This window comes from Heterodontus francisci, chromosome 16 (genome assembly GCF_036365525.1).
Source record: "Heterodontus francisci isolate sHetFra1 chromosome 16, sHetFra1.hap1, whole genome shotgun sequence".
Taxonomy (NCBI): domain Eukaryota; kingdom Metazoa; phylum Chordata; class Chondrichthyes; order Heterodontiformes; family Heterodontidae; genus Heterodontus; species Heterodontus francisci.
In genome coordinates, this window is record NC_090386.1 from 90,749,110 (window position 1) to 90,767,703 (window position 18,594).

General features: G+C 44.1%; 1 protein-coding gene across 3 annotated transcripts in view; it reads left to right on the top strand.

Moving 5' to 3' along the window:
- The window catches only part of rem1 (RAS (RAD and GEM)-like GTP-binding 1), a 59,644-nt gene that overhangs the window by 1,804 nt on the left and 39,246 nt on the right, over nt 1-18,594 (top strand). For all 3 annotated transcript variants that reach the window (XR_010976590.1, XR_010976591.1, XM_068048625.1), the window contains exons 2-4: nt 2,362-2,739; nt 9,548-9,624; nt 11,134-11,338. Coding sequence is in view for 1 of the 3 variants with exons in the window: in XM_068048625.1 (XP_067904726.1) it covers nt 2,362-2,739; nt 9,548-9,624; nt 11,134-11,338 (660 nt within the window). In the remaining 2 variants the exon portion in view is untranslated. The remainder of the gene's footprint in view (nt 1-2,361; nt 2,740-9,547; nt 9,625-11,133; nt 11,339-18,594) is intronic.

An 18,594-nucleotide genomic window follows, 5' to 3' on the forward strand; every position in this document is an offset into this window, starting at 1 on the left:
GCATTACAAGAAAATGAAACAAATTAAGTAGGTAGCTTAGAGCATGACGTGGATGGATGTAAAGTAATACACATTGAACGGCAAACTTAAAACACAGTTGCATAATGAATGACTGCCCATTGGCAAAGATGGAAAAGGAAAAGTATATGTGTGACCGTTGCCCATTCAGTCAACAGACAGAGAAAGAATGTAAGACTTGCATTTATATAGCTCCTTTCATGTCCTAAGAATGTCCTAAAGCGCTTTACAGCCAATGAATTGCTTCTTGAAGTATAGTCATTGTTGCAATGTAGGCAAGAAAGTTGGGGAGGGGAGCAGGGGGAAGCCACAATGCTTTCTGCACAATCAGAACAATCTGTCAGAGCAGCATTCATTGCCGAAGAAAAGAGTGACAATTAATTTGGCTTCAACCAGCCTAGTTAACTTGGACTGTGAGGCTAGAACTATAGGGTAATGCACAGAATAAATACACCTTAAGCTAGAATACCACTGAAAAAAGTTTTTTTCCCCCCCTAGATGACGTGTTCACTCATCACCCCTGTGTTTGCTGATATACCTTAACTCCCAGTCCAGAAATGCCTCAGTTTTAAAATTTTCATCCTCATGTTCAAATCCCTCAGTGACCCCGGTCCCTCCCTATCTCTGTAGCCTGCTACCACCCTAAAAACTCTGCCAAGATCTGCGCTCCTCCAATTCTGGCCTCTTGTGCATCCCCAAGTTTCATCACTCCACCATTGGCGGCCATGCCTTCAGCTGCCTGGGCCCTAAGCTTTGGAATTCCCTCCCTAAACCTCTCCACTTCTCTACCTCTCCCTGCTCCTTTAGGATGAAAATTTTTAACATTTTAGGACTCTCCTTAAAACCTACCTCTTTGAACAAGCTGTTGGGCACACGTCTTAATATCTACTTGTGTGGCTCGGTGTCATATTTTGTTTAATAACACTCCTGTGAAGTGTTTTGAAACATTTCATTACAAGTAAAATGCTAGTTGTTACTGGTGTTGTTCAGTCATCTTTCAGCAAAAGCAATTACTGCAAAGCTGATCACCTCATCTAAAAATAGTTGGATTAATTGAGATTGTAGCGAACTGCAGCCAAACTGGACCAGCATCCTGTGTTCATTTTGAGTGGCAAGAGGCACTTAATCCAATGGGAGATTGTTCAAGCCACAATTCCATGGGTCTACAATGTTGTACGTTCTGTTTTGGCCAAGCCATTTATACTTAGGAGTGCAGCCAACAATAGAAGCACCAGGAATCTTTTAGTCAGCTGTCCTAGTTTAATATGAAAACAAGGAACAGTCAGGCTTTCTGGGCCGAATGACTTTTTCTTATACTTGGTGGTAGCACTCTCTCCTCTGAGTCAGAAGGTCGTGTATTTATAGAGTCATAGAGTTATACAGCACAGAAACAGGCCCGTCGGCCCACCACTGCAGAGAATTGAACACATAATCCAGGCTGACACGCCAGTGCAGTAATTAGGAATTGCTGCACAGTTGGAGGTGCCATCTTTCAGATGAGACATTAAACCAAGGCCTCGTCATCCCTCTCAGGTGGACTTAAAAGACCCCATGGCACTATTGCGAAGAAGAGTAGAGGAGTTCACCCCAGTGTCCTGGGCAATATTTATCCCTCTACCGACATCACTAAAAACTGATTATCTGGTCATTATTGCATTGCTGTTTGTGGGAGCTTGCTGTGCACAAATTGGCTGCCATGTTTCCTACATTACAACAGTGACTAAACTTCAAAAAGTACTTCATTGGCTGAAAAGTGCTTTGGGACATCTTGTGGTCATGAAAGGTGCTATATAAATGCAAGTCTTTCTTTTTCTATGGTCAGACGTTCTGTTGATAGTTGAGTGTGGGACAATAGGACTGACTATCCTATTATACCAGCTAGGACGGAACGGACTGTGTGTGCAACAGAATGGAACTGTACTTCAGTGTCTTTCAGGAAACAGTGAATGAGTAATTTGAAAAATGACGTGGTGAATGTAATGTGCGTTGGAGGAGAAAAGTGATTTTGGACCTATGGTCTCAAAGTTCTCCACCACTGGAAGGTTTCCTTTGTCTCATGCCTTGGTCTGTCATAGATTAATTGATGGAGATTAAGTAACAACTCCATTATTGTTTTATCATGCGACTACCAGGATGGTAGACGGTGAACAAGGTGAACCTTGGACTTTTGTCATCCAGCAATTCCCCTGTCAATGTTTTTAGGGAAGGAGTTGGGGAGATTGAAGAGAGAAGCAATGTAGCAGATAATACGCTGAAAGTTGGCAGGAAAATGACAAGGTTTAATGGTGAAAGAATGCTACTGATCAGATCTCTTATTTTCTCCTCCATTCTTCATTTTTCCAGCTCCCGCTAAGATGACTCTGAACACCCAAAGGAGCGACGGCCACGCCAAGCTGCAGAGACGTGCCAGCTCACCAGTGCCCTCGACTCACCATCACGCACATCCTCGTGCCCACCCTGTCCGCAGCCTCAACACGGAGAGGGAGCTGCAGGCCCTTTCCGCTCAGAAGCAGAGACCCAACTTTGACCACTCGGTTTCGTGCCAGTCTGTGGAGAGGGAGCTTGGCAGCTGGTCATCGGACTCGGCAGAATCTGACGCCTCCAGCGACTCTGGCTGCGGACTCTTCCGGGTGCTGGTGCTTGGGGATTCTGGAGTGGGGAAGTCCAGCTTGACCAATATCTTTGCAGGGATCCAAGATGCTCACGGCGAGCATTCAGGAGGTAAGAATGGGAATGTAGGGGCTGGAGGAGGCCATTCAGTCCCTCAAAGACACATAGGAAGAGGAGGCCACTCAGCCCCTCAAACCTGTTTCACCATTCTATCAGATCAAGGCTTATCTGCATCAACTCCACTTTCCCATGTTTGTTTTATATCCTTCCCCAATAAAATTCTATCGGTACAAAAGCAAAATACAGCAGATGTGAGAAATGTGAAAGAAAAATAGAAAATACTGGAAATACTCAGCAGGTCGGCAGCATCTGTGGAGAGTGAAACAGGGTTAACGTTTCAGGTTGGTGACTGACTTTAACTGTTTCTCTCTCCACCTGACTTGCTTAAAAACCTGTTTGAAATTTCCAGTTGACCCCCAGCCTCAATGGTTTTTTGCTGGAGAGATTTCCAGATTTCCACTATCTTTTGTGTGAAGAGGTGCTTCCTGACATCACCCCTGAACGGCCTGGCTCTAATTTTAAGGTTGTGCACCCTTTTTCTGGACTCCCCCACCGGAGGAAACAGTCTCTATCTGCCAATCAAATCTTTTTACCATTTTAAACACCTCAAATAGAACACTCCTCATTCTCCTAAACTCACAAAATACAAGCCTATAGTCTATGCAAGCTGCCCTCATAATTTAACCCTTTAATCCCCTGGTATAATTCTGGTGAATTTATGCTGTATACAATGCTGGAAATACTCAGCAGGTCAGAGAGAGAGAGAGAGACAGAGTTAACATTTCAGGTCAATAACCTTTCATCAGATTATCAACCTGAAATGTTAACTCTAGCATCCACAGAATTTTGATTTTGGTCGATGTAGAGAAGATTGTTACCACGTGCAAAGGAAATTAGAACTAAGGGCCATAAATATAAGATAGCCACTAATAAATCCAATAGGGAATTCAGGAGAAACTTCTTTACCCGGAGAGTGGTGAGATTGTGGAACTCGCTAGCACAGCGAGTGGCTGAGGTGAGTAGCATAGTAGCATAGATACATTTAAAGGGAAGCTAGGTAAGCCCATGAGGGCGAAAGGAATAGAAGGATATGTGAGATGAAGTAGGGTTGGAGGAGGCTGAGATGGAACTTAGACACGACCTGAATGACCTGTTTCTGTGCTGGAAAATCTATGCAATGTAAGAACCATTTGCAATTTCACTTCAAGTGCACAGAGAAAGCCAGTGAGGCAATGGAGGAAGCGTCTAGGTGGACAGAAATAGGAAGTTATAAACAAGACGAATATAAATATATATATTATATATATATATAGTTTCTATAAATACAGCCTGCTGATACAGCTGATAACTGTCCAGTGTGGTGGATTGAAGTTTGCTGAAGAATTCAACCTTCAGCATTCCTGAAGCTAGGAATAACTGGAATATGCACTACGTCAGACAAATTGCCATTCTCCATCTGTGAGTCAAGCCATTGAGCATTGTGAGCTATCCAACCATGGGGGGATTCACAGCACAGCCTAATCTCCAAATGTGTTCATGTACATCAATAATTAAATATATATATACTTGGAGATGGGTAAGGACTGGATTAGGGTCAGCTGTGATTCCTGCCTTGGTCGGAAAGCCCGTGATGCACCATGGCTAGGATCACAGATGAAAAATGGTTAAACAATCCAAAACAAATTGAGAGACAAGCAGCCATGCAACAACAATAACAACAAATTACATTTACGCCATCCTTAATATTGAAAAAATCCCAAAGTGCTTCACTGTGGCATAATTAAAGAATGGACACCAAACCAAGGAAGGAGACAATGGGCGGGTGGAGCAAATGTCCAGTGGGTTTTAAGACGGATCTTAAAGGAGGAGAGGGAGGTGGTGAGGCTAGGGGGTTTAAGGGAAGGAATTCCAGAGTGTGGTGGCCTTAGCATCTGAAGGCACAGCTGCCAATGGTGGGACAAAAGGAGGAGAGAGCAAAAGAGATTCTTTTTAAATTGAGATGAAAACTGTGAGGAATAGCACAGTGGGAGAGCTTTGCTCGACTACATACTTTAAGAAATCTGCTGTTACTTTTTGCAGTACAAAAGGTCAGGGTTTACTTTGAACCCAACGCTCCAGGAAAACTGAAACTGGGAGCAACAAGGCAATTAATAACTGCTGGGGCCCTTTTCCAGCCTAATTTCAGGCTGGAGTTATGGAAAATGTTTGAATATGTTAGCTTAACTTTTGACAGAGGATGCATTCCATATTAACAAGCTTTACCATTGGACAGCCTGCAGGGAAATTTAGAATTCTAACAATGTGCTTCTTTGTGGTTAGCACAAATAATTCTGCTCTTTGGAAAGTAAATGCTTTAGTGTTTTGGTTCCTGAGGAATCAATTAAAAATAAAACTCTGCAGAAATCAGAAATGTTGCCTTTTCGCTCAACAAGATTAAAAAACCCGTGATTGATTGCTCCTTTGTGTAGAGATTGTAAAGGCCCAAGAGATAGAATTGGAAAAAGGGCAGCTGACTCTAACCGAACAAGACGGGTCGAACTTCGGATGAATATCCTGCCTTACAGGTTAAATAATAGTCATGGAATGATAGACTGGTACAGCACAGAAGGGGGCCATTTGACTTGTCATGTCTATGCCAGTTCTGTGTAAGATCTATCTGATTGGTCCCACAACCCTGCTCTTTCCCTATTACCCAGTAGTTTTATTTTTTCTTCAAGTATCTATCCAATTCCCTTTTGAATATAATTCTTGACTCTGCTTCCATCACCCTTTCAGGCAGTGCATTCCATATCACAACTCACTGTGTAAAAAAGTGTTTCCTCGTGTTGCCTCTGGTTCTTTTGCCAATTACCTTAAAGATCATAAAGTAATAAAACGCAGAAGGGATTTGGAGCTACAACAAGGCAGAACTGTATCCAGTAAGACCCAGGTTTGACTCCAACTAGCCATTAGTGATCAACGTGAAATGTCTAATCTCAAGCCAAGCTCTGAAATTCCCTCCCTAAACCTCTCCTCCTCTCTACCTCTCTCTCTCCTCCTTTAAAATGCTCATTAAAACCTACCTCTTTGACCAAGGTTTTGGGTGACCTGTCCAACATATCTCCTTGTGTGACTTGGTGTCAAATTTTGTTTGATGGTCGCTCCTGTGAAGCGCCTTGTGACGTTTTATGTTAAAGGTGCTATATAAATGCAAGTTGCTGTGGTCATAAACCTAAAATCATCCCGAATTTGCAAGTTCTTTAAGGGAGACTTAAAGGATGGCTGGAGTGGAGAATGGACACATCATACTGGGACAGCTCCTCTGAGATAATTGTTGGAGTCGAATGCAGAGAGCTCTAATTTGCATCTCAGCATGTTGTATCTGACCTGAGATAGCTTGAGCTGGGTCCCAGAAATAGAAAAGAAAATTCCATTTGCAGAGCTAGCACTGATGAGCTCAGAAATATTTATAACTGTGCTAAAGATACATCCAGGTCATCCCTCACACCAACCGTGTTAAGCATCAGCTGCTAGACTAATGCATGCAAGACCAAGTCATTAGCTGTATTCAAATCCCAGTTCATGACCAGTTTAACCACAGCCTTTCTCACTGTTGTGTCTGAACTTGGCTGTGCCATGGACAATCAGAGCAATGCCGTCAAGAGTTGGCACAAACGCAACATCTCGTTTGCCAACTCCAGTCGGTTGAGATTCCTTAACCTGGGGGGGAGGGGGAGAGGGGGGGAGGGGGTGTTTGCACAGCCTGAAGAGCTGCTGCTTGCTTGTACAACAACAATTTGTACTTATATAGCAGTTCTAACGTAGTAAAAAGTCCCAAGGCGCTTCATCGGAGCGTTATCAGACAGAATTTGACACTGAGCCATAGAAAGAGATATTAGGACAGATGACCAAAAGCTTGGTCAAAGAGGTGGGTTTAAACTCCACCGAAAGGAGGAGAGAGGGGTAGAGATGCAGAGAGGTTTAGGGAGGAAATTCCAGAACTTAGGGCCCAGGCAGCTGAAGGCACGGCCACTACTGGTGGAGTAATTAAAATCAGAGATGTGCAAGAGTCCAGGATTGGAAAAGCACAGAGATCTCAGAGTGTTATAGGGCTGGGGGAGGTCACGGAGATAGGGAAGAAGTGATTGACAAACCAGAGGCAAGCTATCCTCAGCTATTCTTGTACTTCTTCATCTTCTTCATACCTGTCAATGGTAGAATTGCAGGTGACAGCAAAATTCGACTGCATCCATGTAATATGCCCTGCCCTTTCTCTCTCTGTCTCTGTCCCCCAGAAATAGCCCTGCGTGATGTGTGTATGTGATGCTACTAGGAGTGAAAGTAATAACAACATACACTAATTTGCTTTGGCTATAGCTTTGATTGGTTTTAGGGGCTGCATCCATATCATGCATTCCTGCACCTTGGGAAGCAGGTAGTCTTGGTCAGGAGACAGAATTCTAGCATGAAGTCACGATCATCCCCTAGAAAGTCAGAACAATGAATGGGCTCTGAAACATTAATGACAATTAGATATATTTCAACTATTTTCATCTGTATTTCGGAACCTAGCAGCAGGATAGGCCATTCAACCCCTCAAGCCTGTAATACCATTTGATTATATCATGGCTGATCTACACTTCAACTCCATTTCCAAAATATACTTTATTCATAAAAATCTGTAAAAATTACATTGCCAAACAGTTTCCAAACAGCACCAAAAAATACAAACATTGCAAGGGAGATCAGTTTCCTTCAATACTGTCATGAGTTTCTTCCCAACCCTTCCGTTTCACAATTGTCTTGTCAATTACAGTTTTACATTTACAGCAATTCAGAATATTAACGATACAGTTCGAGGGGTTTCCCATGGATCCAGTCCCTCAGTCCAGCTTGGTGGGGGAACCTTACACTGTGCTCTTTCCCCATTGAGCCTTTGCTGCGGCTGCCCCAAGCATTAGTGCGTCCCTCAGCACATAGTCCTGGACCTTGGAATGTGCCAGTCTGCAACATTCGGTGGTGGACAACTCTTTGCGCTGGAAGACCAGCAAGTTTCGGGCAGACCAAAGGGCGTCTTTCACCGAATTGATAGTCCTCCAGCAGCAGTTGATGTTTGTCTCGGTGTGCGTCCCTGGGAACAGCCTGTAGAGCACAGACTCCTGTGTTACAGAGCTGCTTGGGATGAACCTTGACAAAAACCACTGCATCTCTTTCCACACCTGCTTTGCAAAGGCACATTCCAAGAGGAGGTGGGCGACCGTCTCTTCCCCACCACAGCCAACGCGGGGGCACTGTGCGGAGGGGGCGAGACTTCGGGTGTGCATGAAGGATCTGACGGGGAGGCCCCTTCTCACCACCAGCCAAGCTACGTCTTGGTGCTTGTTTGAAAGTTCAGGTGATGAGGCATTCCGCCAAATGACTTTGATGGTCTGCTCGGGGAACCATCCGACAGGATCCACCGTTTCCTTTCCCCGTAGGGCCTTGAGGACATTCCGTGCAGACCACTGCCTGATGGACCGGTGGTCAAAGGTGTTTTCCCGCAGAAACTGCTCCACGCAGGATAGGTGGTACGGCACCGCCCAACTGCAAGGAGCGTTCCGCGGCAATGTGACCAGGCCCATCCTTCGCAACACCGGGGACAGATAGAACCTCAGCACGTAGTGACACTTGGAGTTTGCGTACTGGGGATCTACACACAGCTTGATGCAGCCGCACACGAAGGTGGTCATCAGGATGAGGGCCGCGTTGGGTACATTTTTCCCGCCCTTGTCCAGAGATTTGAACATCGTGTCCCTCCGGACCCACCTGTGAAATACAGTATTAGAAAGAAAGACTTGCAGTTATACAGCGCCTTTCATGACCTGCGGACATCCCAAAGTCCTTTACATCCAATGAAGTCCTTTTGAAGTGTCGGCACTGTTGTAATGTAGGAAACGCAGCAGGTAATTTTGGACACAGCAAGATGACAATGTAATAATGACAAGATCATCAGGGTTTTTTTTTGGTTGATGTTGGCCAGGACACAAAGGAGAACTCTCCTGCTGTTCTTCAAAATAACACTGGGATTTTTTACATCCCTGTGAGAGGGCAGACAGGGCCTTGGTTTAATGTCTCATCAGGAAGACAGCACCTCCAGCAATTCAGTACTCCCATAGTACTGCACTGAAGAATCAGCCTAGATTTTGTGCTGAGGTCTCTGGAGCGGGACTTGAATCCCTAATCTCTAACTCAGAGGTGAGAGTGCTACCAATTGAGCCACAGCTGACACTGTAATCCCAGGCACTGGGGCATTTTCTCAATAATTGGATACCAGGGCTAGACCTAAGTTAGGGTTAATGTTCCGATGAAAGGCCACAAAAGGTCATCTCTCTCCACAAATGCTGCCAGACCTGCTGAGTATTTCCAGCACTTTCGGTTTTTATTTCAGATTTCCAGCATCTGCAGTATTTTGCTTTTATTATCACCTAAGTTGGGGTTGTCAACTCTTGTTGAACATATTCCTTGAGGGTTCATTATATGACCTGCTGCCAAACGCTCCAGACACACATTCCCGCCATTGGTTACCCAGCATTAATATCCTCCCACTGTTGTGGGAAGTAAACAACTTTAGCTGCCATATGTCCACACCTTAACACCCTGGCCTCCGAAACCAAGTGGTCGTATCTATTGGACATTGAGCCTGTGCACACTGCACAGGTGCAAACGTTAGGGAATATTTTTGCCGCTGTGAGGCTGTGCGGTTGAACAGCTCCAGAACCGAGCAATGACGTGACTGTAGGACCACAGGACCCAAAGCTTCTTTCACCCACGGGGGCAAATTACATTTGTCTTCCACAATGTTCCTCATAGTCTTCATTGTTGTGTTGCTCCTGTGTTTCAGAGGATGCGTATGAACGGACTCTAACTGTTGATGGAGAAGATACAACCTTAATAGTAATGGATACATGGGGAACTGAGGTAACTTCATTTGCTTTTTTTTATTCATTCATGGGATATGGGCGTCATTGGCAAGGCCAGCATTTATTGCGCATTGCCCTTGAGAAGGTGGTGATGAACCGTCTTCTTTAACCGCTGCAGTCCATCTGGTGCGGATACACCCAGAGTGCTGTTTGGGAGGGAATTCCAGGATTTTGATGTTACGACATTGAAGGAACAACGAGATAGTTCCAAGTCAGGATAGTGTGTGAATTGGAGGGGAACTTGCCAGTGATGGTGTTCTGTGCATCTGCTGCCCTGCCCCTTCTCGGTGTTAGAGTTCGCAAGTTTGGAAGGTGCTATCGAAGGAGGCGTGGTAAGTTGCTGCAGTGCATCTTGTAGATGGTACACACTGCTGCCACTGTGTGCAGGTAGTGGAGGAAGTAAATGTATAAGGGGATGGATGGAGTGCCGATCAAGCGGGCTGTTTTATCTTGAATGGTGTCGAGCTTCTTGAGTGTTTTAGCTGCAGTCATCCAGACAAGTGGAGAGTATTCCATCACACTCCTTGACGTGTGCTTAAAACCACCAAAAGATTTTCCCATCCTATATTGGAGTTCTTTTCTCACATTTTTATTTTCCCCCCTTTTCACTCTCTGACTAGGCAGGCTTAGGTGGTTAACTGCCTTTCAAAGCCCTTTATAAATGCCATTCTGAAGCAGCTGAACAGTTGGTGCTCAATAGGACCGGGAAAATTAAGTCACTCTCTTATTCTTCCCTCCGTGTATGTGACATGCACGTTCCCCCACCCCTTGCACTTTCCAGAGCTATCTCAGCTCCGGTCAGGAACTCAGATGAGCTAATTCCCTTTATGCTCTGTTAATAGTCCATCTGTTAATGTGTTCACATAGGTTCCTGACTGTACAATTTTAATGCAGACACCAAGGAAGAGAAATTGGTTCTCATCACACCCATTTTTTGGGGTTTGGGAGAGCCAATTTCCGACACAATCTATCACGCCGAATCTCCACTGGAAGTGCACCGGTTGCCATATTGGACCAGTGACAACGCCCTGAAACAGATCCTTAAGTACGCTAATCAGGGTGTCAACACGCTTTTGAGGACACCCACTCCCAAATTCAGCAGAAAGAGGGTGTAGATGAAACTTATTTGGTTACAAATTCTGCATTACTGTTAGACTGCTGGATGTGAATTCCAAATCCTGGGGATGAGTGATGGTCTTCGCATATCACAATGCAACAGGGTCCCTGCCTCGAAGATACAGCGCTGGGGTTTTGATACATAGGAGGAAACTGCTTTCAGTGGAGCGAGGGTCGGTAACCAGAGGACACAGATTTAAGGTAATTGGCGAAAGAGCCAGAGTGGGCGATGAGGGGTCATTTCTTTAATGCAGCGAGTTATGTAATGGAACACACTGGCTGAGAGAATGGTGGATACACATACAACAATAACTTTTAAATGAGGAACTGGAAAAATTGCAATCACAAATTGATGGATGTCGATTTACTGCTTGATTCTTACCCTCTCCAGGGTGACGAGCCATGGGTTCAAGATTACAGTATGCAGGTGGGCAACGCTTATATTATCGTCTACTCCATCACCGACCGTAGTAGCTTCGAAAGCGCATCAGAACTTCGCATACAGCTGCGGAGGATGAGGCAAGCTGAAAACATCCCGATCATCTTAGTGGGGAACAAGAGTGACTTAGTTCGGTGTCGAGAGGTCTCAGTTGAGGGTAAGTTGCACATCCGGTTTGTGCACTCAGACACAGAACAGTCACCAGCTCCAAACAGGTGCACATTGCACTGTCTCACCTCAACTCAACCCTTTACGGAATCCAGTTAATTCCAGATAACTTCATGGTCCAAGCATAACTTGGTTAGTCTACAATTGCGATTGTATAGCTGCTTCCCATGTGTTCCATTTGTATGGAGTTCTATTGGATCCAGTCCTTTCCTACTCACTCCCGTTGTATGTAATTCCATTAAATTGATCCATTCCCCATTTGCAGCAACCACTTGCATTTACATAGCACTATTAGCGTAGTAAAAATGTCCCAAGGTGCTTCACAGGAGAATTTCAAACAAAAAAAATCAAGGCTGATGCTCCCAGTGCAGTACTGAGGGAGTGCTGCACGGTCAGAGGTGCTGTCTTTCTGATGAGACTTTATACTGAGGCCCCATCTCCTTGCTCGGGTGGATGTAAAAGATCCCATGGCACTATTTCGAAGAAGAGCAGGGGAGTTAACCCTGGCATCCTGGCCAATATTTATCTCTCAATCAACATCAGTTTAACAGATTATCTGGTCATTTTCACATTGCTGTTTGTGGGATCTTGCTGTGTACATACTGGCTGCACGTTTCCTGCAGTACAACAGTGACTACACTTCAAAAAGTACTTCTTTGGCTGTAAAGCGCTTTTAAGATATCCGTTGGTCGGGAAAAGCGCTATATAGACTTAAGTCTTTCTTCTTTTTAATGAGCTTCTTAAAGGAGGAGAGGGAGAGCATTAGACGGTGGGCTAGTGGTAATGTCACTGAACTAGTAATCCAGAGGCCCAGGATAATTTCTTTGGGACATCGGTTCACATTCCATCATGACAGTCAAAAATTAATTAATAAAAATCTGGAATTGAAAGCCAGTCTCAGTAATGGTGCCATGAAACTATCATCGATTGTTGTAAAAACCCATCAAGTTCACTTATGTCCTTTAGGGAAGGAAATCTGCCGTGCTCACCTGGTCTGGCCTCCATGTGACTCCAGGCCCACAGCAATGTGGTTGACTCTTAACTACCCTCTGAAATGGCTTACCAAACCACTCCGTTGTCAAGGAAAACAAATGCTGGCCTTGCCAGTGACACCCACATCCCATGAAAGAATAGAAAAAAGAGGAGAGGCTTAGGGAGGGAATTCCAGAGGTTAGGGCCTTGACAGCTAAACTCCTTCGCAGAGTTTTACTTGACCACGTATCTACACTACTCATTTGTATTGTATTGATCTCCAGTGAACACAACCCCTTCACCAAATCCTTCTATTGTGTAGAAGTTAGGGTACATTAGTTACGTCTCTGGACTGGTATGCCAACTATCAATCCAGAGAACGCATGTTCAAATCTCATGGCAGCTTGAGACTTTGAATTCAAATTTTTAAAGGTTGGTATCAATAAAAGTGACCATGAAGCTGTTGACTTATCATAAAAACCCAACTAGTTCACTAATGCCCCTTAAAGGAAGGAAAGCTGCCATCCTTGCCTATATGCAAGGTCCAGCCTATATGCGATTCCAGTCTCTCACCAACATGGTTTACTCTTAATTAATAAGCACATAAGAAAATAAGAAATAGGAGCAGGAGTAGACCATTCAGCCTCTCAAGCCTGTTCCGTTATTCAATATGATCATGGCTGATCTTCTACCTTAACTCCACATTTCCGCCTGCTCCCCATCTCCCTTGATTCCCTGAGAGATCAAAAATCCATCGATCTCCATTTTGAATGTACTAAACAATAGAGCATCCACACAACCCTGTGGGGTGGATAAATCCAAAGATTCACAACCCTCTGAGTGAAGACATTTCTTCTCATCTCAGTTCTAAGTGATCAACAGCTTATCCTGAGACTGCGTCCCTGTGATCTAGATTCCCCAGCCAAGAGAAATAACCACTCAGTGTCTATCCTGTCAAGCCCCTTCAGAATCTTGTGTTTCAATGAGATCACATTTCCTTCTTTTAAACTCCAGGAAGTAGAGGCCCAATTTACTCAACCTCTCATCATAGGACAACCTCTCATCCCAGGAACTAACCTAGTGAACCCTCACTGTATTGTCTCCAAGGCAAGTATATCCTTCCTTAAATATGGAGACCGAAACTGCACACAGTACTCCAGGTGTGGTCTCACCAAAACCCTGTACAGTTGTAGCAAGACTTCCTTATTCTTGTACTCCAAACCCCTTACAACAAAGGCCAACATGTTATTTGCCTTCCTAATTGCTTGCTGTACCTGCATGCTAACTTTCCGAGTTCCTTGTAGGAATACATTTGTGTCTCTCTGAATGTTGACATTTAAAAGCTTCATGCCTTTTAAGATGTTAGAACTATGCTTGGAATTTCAAGTTATACAGACCAATTTGACATGTCATCTGCAGCTCAGAATCCACTGAGCCCAGGCTCAGAAAGTGTCAGGAAATTGACAAAATAAAGCAAGTGGTTCATATTTTCAAATCTGAGCCACTGGAGGGTGGGGTGAGGATAGGACATCAAACATTCTCAAATTTACTTTTCCTCCTTATTCTGGGTGTCTTGGCTAAATGGGTAGCACTTTCACCTCAAAAATCAGAAAGTTGGCAGTTCAAGTCCCAGTCCAGAAACTTGAGCACAAGATCTAGGCTGGCATTCCCAGTACAGTACTGACCAAGTGCTGCACTGTTGGAGGTGCTGTCTTTTGGATGAGACGTTGAACTGTGGCCTCCATCTGTCCTCCCTGGAATAAAAGCTTCCAGGGCACTATTTCAAAGGTTAGCCAGTGTCCCGGCCAATACCACATGAAATAAGTCATTATCTCATTAGTGTTTCTGGGAGCTTGCTGTGCACGAATTGGCTACTGTACTTCCTACATTACAACACTGACCACACTTCAAAAATACTTCACTGGCTTAAAGTGCTTTGGAATCTTCCTCCGAAAACATTGAGTCATCTTTGCTCTTTCTCTTTTTGTCTTGCTACGCATTTCCAGCATTTTCTGTTTTATTTCACATATTGTTTGGAGGGCAGGTTAGCAGAGGAGATTATTCTACTAACTGAAAATTAATTGTATCACAGTAGTAAAAATGAGCTACTGTCACACTCAAAATAAAAAATCTTTTGAAGCCCTAATTCAAGAGAAGTCACTGTCCTTCAAATACACCATTTCCTAACTGAACCAGTCATATACATGTTGTGGCTACAAAAGCAGGTCAGAGGCTGAGAATTCTGTGGTGAGTAACTCACCTCCTGACTCCCCAATACCTGTCCACCATCTACCAAACACAAGTCAGGAGTGTGTTGGAATGCTCTCCATTTGCCTGGATGGGTGCAGCTCCAACAATACTCTAGACGCTGGACCTATCCAGAACAAAGCAGCCCACTTGATTGGCACCCCATCCACCACCTTAAATATTCACTTCCTCCACCAACGGTGCACAGTAGCAGCAGTGTGTATCATCTTCAAGATTTACTGCAGCAACTCGCCAAGGCTCCTTCAACAGCTCCTTCCAAACCTCTACCACCTAGAAGGACAAGGGCAGCAGATGCATGGGAACACCGCCACCTGCAAGTTCCCTTCCAAGCCACACACCATCCTGACTTGGAGCTCTATCGCCATTCCTTCACTGCCACTGGGTCAAAATCCTGGAACTCCCTCCCTAACTGCACTGTTGGTGACTGCAACGGGTCAAGAAGGCAGCTCACCAATACCTTCTCAAGGCCAAAAAGGAATGGCCAATAAATGCTAGCCTTCCAACAACACTCACATCCCATGAAGAATAATAAAAGAATGTAAAATTCAAGAGAGCTGATGAAAGGGATGACAGGTGGATTAGTCATGCCTTTGTAATTTACAGACTTGCCTATTCCAATGGTCTACTGACTGGCCTCCCTTTCTCCATCCTCTGAAAACATCAACTCATCCAAAACTCTTCTGCTTGTATCCTATCTCGCACCAAGTCTCTCTCACCTACTGTCCTTTCTGATCTACATTGGCTCCTGGTCCCCCAACACCTCTAATTTACAATTCTCATCCTTGTGCTCAAATGCCTTTATGGCCTCACCCTTTCCTGCCTCTGCAGCTTCCTCCAGTCCACCCAAACTTTCTTAAATAAAAGCAAAATACTGCAGATGCTGGAAATCTGAAATAAAAACAAGAAATGCTGGAAATACTCACAGGTCTGGCAGCATCTGTGGAGAGAGAAGCAGAGTTAATGTTTCAGGTCAGTGACCCTTCATCAGAACTGACAAATATTAGAAATGTAAAAGGTTTTAAGCAAGTAACGCAGGGGATGGGCCAAGAGATAACAAAAGAGAAGGTGTTGATTGTACAAGGTCACAGAGAATAACTGACCAGAAGGTCATGGAACAAAGGCAAACGGTCTGTTGATGCTATGCTGAAAGATAAAGTGTTAGTACAGAGAGGGTATGAATAGACTGTAAAGCACAAAGCACTCCAAGCACAAACATTCAAAAAATTTTAAAAAACAGAAACAGTGGGTAGGCACAGTAGAAACAAACTAAACACACTAAAAAACCTAAAATAAAATATAATACAATGGGAGACCAAACGCAGAATGGGTGACCGCTTTGTGGAACACCTCCACTCAGTCCATAAGCATGACCCCAAGCTTCCAGTTGCTGGCAATTTCAGTACTCCCCCCTGCTCTCATGTTCACATCTCTGTCCTGGGATTGCTGCAGTGTTCCAGTGAACATCAACGCATGCTCGAGGAACAGGATCTCATTTACCGAATAGGCACGGTACAGCCTGCCGGACTGAACATTGAATTCAATTATTTCAGAGCATGACGCCCCCCACCTTTTTATATTTAGTTTTTTTTTTCTTTTTTATTTGGTTATTTTATTTTAGGTTTTTTAGTGTGTTTAGTTTGTTTCTACTGTGCCTACCCACTGTTTCTGTTTTCTAAAATGTTTTTAATGTTTGTGCTTGGAGTGCTTTGTGCTTTACAGTCTATTCACACCCTCTCTGTACTAACGCTTTGTCTTTCAGCACACCATTAACATACCGTTTGCCTTTGTTCCATGACCTTCTGGTCAGTTATTCTCTGTGACCTTGTCCTATCAACACCTTCTCTTTTGTTATCTCTTGCCCCACCCCCCACTTTACTTGCTTAAAATCTTTTACATTTCTAATATTTGTCAGTTCTGAAGAAGGGTCACTGACCTGGAACGTTAACTCTGTTTCTCTCTCCACAGATGCTGCCTGACCTGCTGAGTATTTCCAGCATTTCTTGTTTTTATATCACCCAAACTTTCTGTTCGTCCAACTCTTGCCTTTTGTACATCCTCCCTCTGCTTCACTCCACCACTGCTGACCGTGTCTGCAGCCACCTAGGTCCTACTCTCTGGAATTCCCTCCTCAAGCACCCCCCGCCCCTCCGCCTCTCCACATTCCTCTTTCCTTCAAGGCCCGTCTTAAAACCCACGTCCCCTTGTCATATCTCCCGTTTCAGATTGACATCCATTTATTTCTGACCACACTTCTGCGAATTTCCTTTGGCTGTGTTTCTTCAAGTTGTTCTTGTTGAATGTATTCACCAAAGAACAAAGAACAAAGAACAGTACAACACAGGAACAGGCCATTCGGCCCTCCAAGCGTGTGTCGATCTTGATGCCTGCCTAAACTAAAACCTTCTGCACTTCCGGGGACCGTATCCCTCTATTCCCATCCTATTTATGTATTTGTCAATATGCCTCTTAAACGTCGCTATCGTACCTGCTTCCACCACCTCCCCCGGCAGCAAGTTCCAGGCACTCACCACCCTCTGTGTAAAGAACTTGCCTCGCACATCCCCTCTAAACTTTGCCCCTCTCACCTTAAACCTATGTCCCCTAGTAACTGACTCTTCCACCCTGGGAAAAAGTTTCTGACTATCCACTCTGTCCATGCCGCTCATAACTTTGTAAACCTCTATCATGTCGCCCCTCCACCTCCGTCGTTCCAGTGAAAACAATCCGAGTTTTTCCAACCTCTCCTCATAGCTAATGCCCTCCAGACCAGGCAACATCCTGGTAAATCTCTTCTGTACCCTCTCCAAAGCCTCCATGTCCTTCTGGTAGTGTGGCGACCAGAATTGCACGCAATATTCTAAGTGTGGCCTAAATAAAGTTCTGTACAGCTGCAGCATGACTTGCCAACTTTTATACTCTATGCCCCGACCAATGAAGGCAAGCATGCCGTATGCCTTCTTGACTACCTTATCCACCTGCGTTGCCACTTTCAGTGACCTGTGGACCTGTACGCCCAGATCTCTCTGCCTGTCAATACTCCTAAGCGTTCTGCCATTTTCTGTATACGTCCCACCTGCATTAGACCTTCCAAAATGCATTACCTCACATTTGTCCAGATTAAACTCCATCTGCCATTTCTCCGCCCAAGTCTCCAACCGATCTATATCCTGCTGTATCCTCTGACAATCCTCATCATTATCCGCAACTCCACCAACCTTTGTGTCGTCTGCAAACTTACTAATCAGACCAACAACTTACTAATCAGACCAGCAACTTACTAATCAGACCACTTTAATATTTTTGAGTTGCCAGCAGCATATCACATTTTTAAGCAAGAATATAATTGTGCTCAGTGCCATACAACAAGCAGTGATCAATAATCAGGGAAAGTAATTTGGCACTGTAGGGCATAAACAAACCTACACTGTTACTGAATGTGGCATAATTTCCACAGGAGCATCACAATTTATGCATTAGAAATCCTAGAGACAGTGAAAATGTGCCAGTTTACAAGTCCATCTGAGTGATAACAATTATTTACTGTAACAAAAGACTTGACCTAATTACTAATTATGATTTTTTATTCGATTGGGCTCATTTTGGGTTATTCTGACTTTGTGCAATAACGTAAAACTATTAATTTCAATGCTAATAAGAATTGAGAGAGGTGTAATGAGGCAGCTGATTTGCCATCACCTGTTTTATAATTTCACACAAAGTCAAAATGACCCTCATTGAATGATAAATGGCAGATTCCTTACAGTTAGACATTTTTGATATCATCAGAATACCTTGATTTTATCAAAGCTGAGTAAACCTTCCAGATTACCAGATACTCTCCTTGTTCACTACATTACATAAAGTAGGAACAGGAATATTATTGAAGTCCTCATTCAGAAGGACTCGTTTTCACATTTCTCCTTCCTTGATACAGCCTATACCCCTCTATGCCACCCCCACACTCCCCCACTGTCAGAAATCTATTCAGCTCCTTTTTGAATACTT